Genomic DNA, 4,848 nt, shown 5'->3' with positions numbered 1-4,848 from the left:
ATCCACTCTGTTAGGGGGCTTATTCCTTCACCCTCTCACTTCCCTGGTCCTTCTCGCATGAACAGAGAGCAACAATACCTGAAGCCCGAAGGTGCAAACAATTGATGTTTATTGGGGTCAACTTCCAGCAAGCAATGATTCCAAGTTCCTTCCTCAGTGTCCCCCTTCCCAGCTCTGACACCACAGAGCCTTGCCTGAGTCCCTGTTCCCATCCCCCCCTTACTTCCTGATTGACTGCAGACTATATAGTAAAACTTGAGTTTTGCTTAGCTATACCTTAACCAATCATTTTACTGAAATTTAACTAACCAATCCTAACGTATTGTAACATGATTATTTAACCAATTATATACCCTCACCTTAATTGGTTTACACCCAACAAAATTAATTATACAGCAGACAGAATCAATCACAGAATCAGACAGAGATTATACAGACAAACAATAGGGAAGTAGAGACTACAGTGATAGAACAATACAGAAATGAGGATTTTACATCCCAGCTATTGATAAGTGAGTTCTTGCCAGACAGGATGCTATCAAACTAAGTTTCCTTTTACATCTTCTAGGCTCTTACATTTCTCTGGAGGTGATAAAAATATTAGGACAGGATTGTTTTCCTAACAGCCCAATAGCACCTTATTTCCATGTGACTAGTTTGAAATGTAAGGATGTGACCATACACTTTTCAGTTTATGGCTGCCTCTGCTGCTTAGCCGAAGGCCTTAGGCTTAGAACAAGGCCTTAGACTGTCACAGTGAGAAAAGACCGTTATACCAGCAGACAGTGATTTTAACTCTTTCTATTATACTTTTGTAACTAGCTAAATTCTTAAAGTATAGGCCTTTGCAAACAGGCCTGAATATCTATATCCTAACACACTCAAGAAAATTATTCATAGATTCATAGAATTTATGGGCAAATGGAATTATAAGATCATCTCATCTGACGTCCTGCATAATTTTACTCAGTTACCTCCATAATGAGCACAATGACTTGTGTTTGACTAAACCACCTCTTGTATTAATCTAAAACATATCTTCCAGGAAGGCATCCAAACTTCATATGGGGATGTCTGGAGAATCCACCACTTCCCTTGGGAGTTTGTTCCACTGGTTAAGCATCCTTGCTATGAAGAATGGGTGCCTCATTTCCAATTGTATTTTTTTTTCTGGCTTCAGTTACCAGCCATTGGTTCTTGTTATACTTTTCCCTGCTAGATTAAAGAACCTGTTAATAGCTCCTATTTCATCCCAGTGAAAGTGCTTGTACACTGTCATCAGTTCAGCTTTCAATCTTCCCTACTTCTATTCATTACACTCCTATTTATATACCATGGGTAAGTTGTTAACAGCAAAGGAGGGGAAAGACCTGGGTGTGTTAGTCAGTCCAACGACGACTGTGGGACATCGATGTGATGCGGCTGTGAACAAGGCACATGAGATCCTAGAATGTGTCAAGGACAAAGGGAAGTATTAATATCCTTATACCAGACCCTGATGGGACCTACTCTGGCAAACTGTGTAAAATTCTGGTCACTCCTATTCCAGAAAGAAGAATTCAGGCTGGAATTGCAGAGCATGGTCAGGGCAATGGAGGGCCTGGTTTAGGAGAAGACTGAAAGAACTTGGCAGGTTTAGCATAAGACAAGGCAGGCTGAGTGGGGATCCAATTCCTCTATAAATATATCAGGGGAGTAAACACCAGGGAGGGAGATAAGCTCCTGAAGCTAAAATACAGTGTTGGCACAAGAACAAATGGGGACAAACTGACCGGGAGCAAACTGAGGCTGGAAAGGAGAAGGAGGTTTCTGACCATCTGAGGAGGGATGTTCTGGAACAGCTTCCCAACAGGAGCAGTGTTGAGCAAACAACCCAGTTGGTTTTACAATGGAGCTTGGCAGATGCCCTCCTTCTGCCAAGTAGAGGCAGCAGCAACCAGGGCCGCCTTCAATCTCTAGGGGTTCCTTTTCAACAATACAACAGAGAAGCAGCTCGAGCCCCCATCCAGTAAACTGGGAAAATTACACCCCACCCCTTGGTGCCCCTGAAAGGCAATACTTCTCCACCTGCAAGCACAAAATCTGAGGGTAGGAAAGTAACTTTTAATTAAAGGAGGGAAGTCATCCGATATTAATTAGGGAAAATGCCACAAGCAGGGTTCATAAACATAAAATTGTGAGCAGAACAGTGCATGTGGGGCAGTGTTTTCTACCTCATATGCTTGAGTTCTACAACAAAAAGTTCCTTTACCATGCCCCTCTCTTCTCCCTCACCTCACCCCACTCACTGTGGTCATCCTTGGTATATCTCACAGGAGAATAACCACGACCAGAGACTTTGCGGGGTCTCTCTCCCCTATTTCTCAGCAGTTTGTCCTGAATTTGATATTTTCAGTTGTGACCCAAAAAAGCACGGTTACAGCTACCCCAGGAGCCCAGGCTGTTGTGGGGATTCCCAGTCTCTCCACTTGCTCTGGGGATGCGTCCTGAGGGGCAGGGACATAGGCTGGGGCATTCTCTTGTCCCCCCAGTCCCTTGCCCAGGGGAGGTGGAGGATCTGGGGCTCCTCACAGAGGCTCCGGCTCCCTGATCAGCTCTTTCTATGGCCTGGCTCTGGCTTCTGGACTGGACAGGATGTGGAGCCTCAGTGGAGGAGGAGGAGCAGGGCGTGGGGCCTCCAGGGGGAAGAAGAGGGGCAGGGGCAGGGTCACCAAGGGGACCAGGCTCCCAGCCTGTGTGCTGCTTTTGCCTTTTGGAAAGGTGGTCACCCTACACTGAATGGGCTGGGCTGGGATAGGAGCTAGCTGGGCCTGAGCTGAGACCAGTTTCCTCTGTTTCACATTGCTGGGGCAGCACAGATGGATCTGACCGGGAGGGAACCTAGGCCTGAGTCTCTTACCACAACTCCTGTGTGTCAGACCATTACTCACACGTGCAGCTCTGCCCTGCCTCAGTGGGGAGTGGACTGAGCAGGTGTGGTGTGCACAAAGCCATTAATGGGGGCCTTGCCTGAAAGGCTTCTCCTGGCTCTCCTGTGTTAGTTATGTCCCTGACACCACTCAGACACAAGCATCTGGCTGAGTGTGCATGGGAAGACTGAGTGACAGTGCCCCTTGAATAGTCCTTGGATGTATAGCCAGAGAAGGGACAGTGACAGGCCAGGTCTAATGGGAAACAGCATCCACATCCCTTCTCTTTATTGATTATCGACATGAATTGTGAGGTCGGAGCGGCCACTAATACGACCGTTTTTCGTCCAACATCCAACCGATCCCCTGGCTCTCCACAAAAAGTCACTCTGTAAATGCTGCTGCCTGCCTTGGTCTCACTCCCCCACTGCCCAGTCCTCCATCACCATTCCTGTCCCCCTTCACCAGTCTTAAACCCCATCTGAACCCCTCTTTATAGTAGAGATCAATAACTCATGTGATCTTGGATGTAGCGGTCCAGTATGGAAGAGGTGGCCCATGATTTACATCTCCCATGTCACTGGACCCAGGTGGTGAACTGACCCCTCACTTCATGAATACCCTGATTATCTTCACACGAAGATGTTTGATTTTCACGCTGTACACAATTGGGTTCATCATTGGTGGGAGAAACAGGGAGATGTATCCGAGGAGAATCAGAAGTAAGGGATAAGAGTCCTTCCCAAAGCTGTGTATCACAGTCAAGCTGATCTCTGGTGTGTAGAAGAGCAGCAGGGTGCAGAGGTGGCAGACGCAGGTGTTCAGGGCCCTCAGGCACTCCTTGTAGGTGGTGATGCGCAGCACTGTTTTGAGGATCATCACATAAGAGAGGAAGATGAGTAGTGAATCCAACCCCATTGTTAAGAGTTTAGTAAACAAACCATAGATGATGCTGACTTTGATATCCGAACAAGCCATGTTCATGACCTCCCGGTGCATGCAGAAGGAATGGGAGAGGACATTGACTCGGCAGTATTGGAACCGGTTCAGGAGAAAGGGAAGTGGAAGTATTATGACCATCGCTCTTACCACAGCCACCAGTCCCATCTTGGTTATTCTCGGCAGGTTTAAGATGGAAGCATATCTCAGAGGGTTATAAATTGCAATGAAGCGGTCAAAGGCCATGAACAGCAGCAGACAGGATTCAATGCACTGAAGCAAGTGGATGAAGAAGAGCTGGGCTAAACAGGCACCGAGGCTGATCTCCCTAGAGTTAAACAAGTATATGCCCATTATCGTGGGTATGGTGGTTATCGATATGCAAAGGTCTGTGATGGCCAACATGGAAAGGAAAATGTACATGGGCTCATGGAGGCTTGGATCTGTTTTTACAATGAACAGAATGACTGAATTTCCTACTGTCGAAATAACATACATCGAGCAAAAAGGAATAGAAATCCAGAGATGTGTGTCTCCATGACTCAGTAGCCCAGTGAGAAGGAATATTACAGATTTTAATTTGGTGTCATTGACAGCTGACATAATGTACTGGGCAGGTCGGAGGAGTTCTGAAATGTGCTTCCTGAAAGAAAAATAAGAGGAGATTAGATGATATTTAGCAATAAATCATTTTGCTTTCAGTGCAAGCCTACAGACTCCCAGAGCTCAAGATAGATAAGCAAAAACATACTGTTGGATTTACATGAATCTGATTATTCAGATTGGATCAGACTTGAAGTCTATCTATCCAGTAACCAGTGGATATGTCTAGATGCTTCAGAGGAAGGTGGAAGAAGCCCTAATTAGGCAGCTATGAGACCCACTAGTTAGAGTTATTTTGTGGTCTAAATCAGGAAGGTTTAGAGCCTCTCCAAAACTTTTTAAAAACAATCCTCTACTGTAATTGGATTTTCTGGTTAATCAGTCCATCTTTGAATCC

General features: G+C 45.8%; 1 protein-coding gene across 1 annotated transcript; it reads right to left on the bottom strand.

The window, feature by feature from the left end:
- Positions 1–3,200: 3,200 nt before the first annotated feature.
- On the bottom strand, positions 3,201–4,848 carry LOC135972256 (olfactory receptor 51G2-like). Its single transcript, XM_065549579.1, has one exon. It carries the CDS (start codon positions 4,449–4,451, stop codon positions 3,516–3,518), a length of 936 nt encoding a protein of 311 aa, XP_065405651.1. The 5' UTR covers positions 4,452–4,848; the 3' UTR covers positions 3,201–3,515.

This window comes from Chrysemys picta, chromosome 1 (genome assembly GCF_011386835.1).
Source record: "Chrysemys picta bellii isolate R12L10 chromosome 1, ASM1138683v2, whole genome shotgun sequence".
NCBI classification, from domain to species: Eukaryota; Metazoa; Chordata; order Testudines; family Emydidae; genus Chrysemys; species Chrysemys picta.
This window is presented reverse-complemented; position numbering and strand designations above follow the sequence as displayed.

Excerpts from the sequence above, each read along its gene's own strand:
- LOC135972256 (XM_065549579.1), bottom strand. The coding sequence starts at position 4,451 with ATGTCAGCTGTCAATGACACCAAATTAAAATCTGTAATATTCCTTCTC.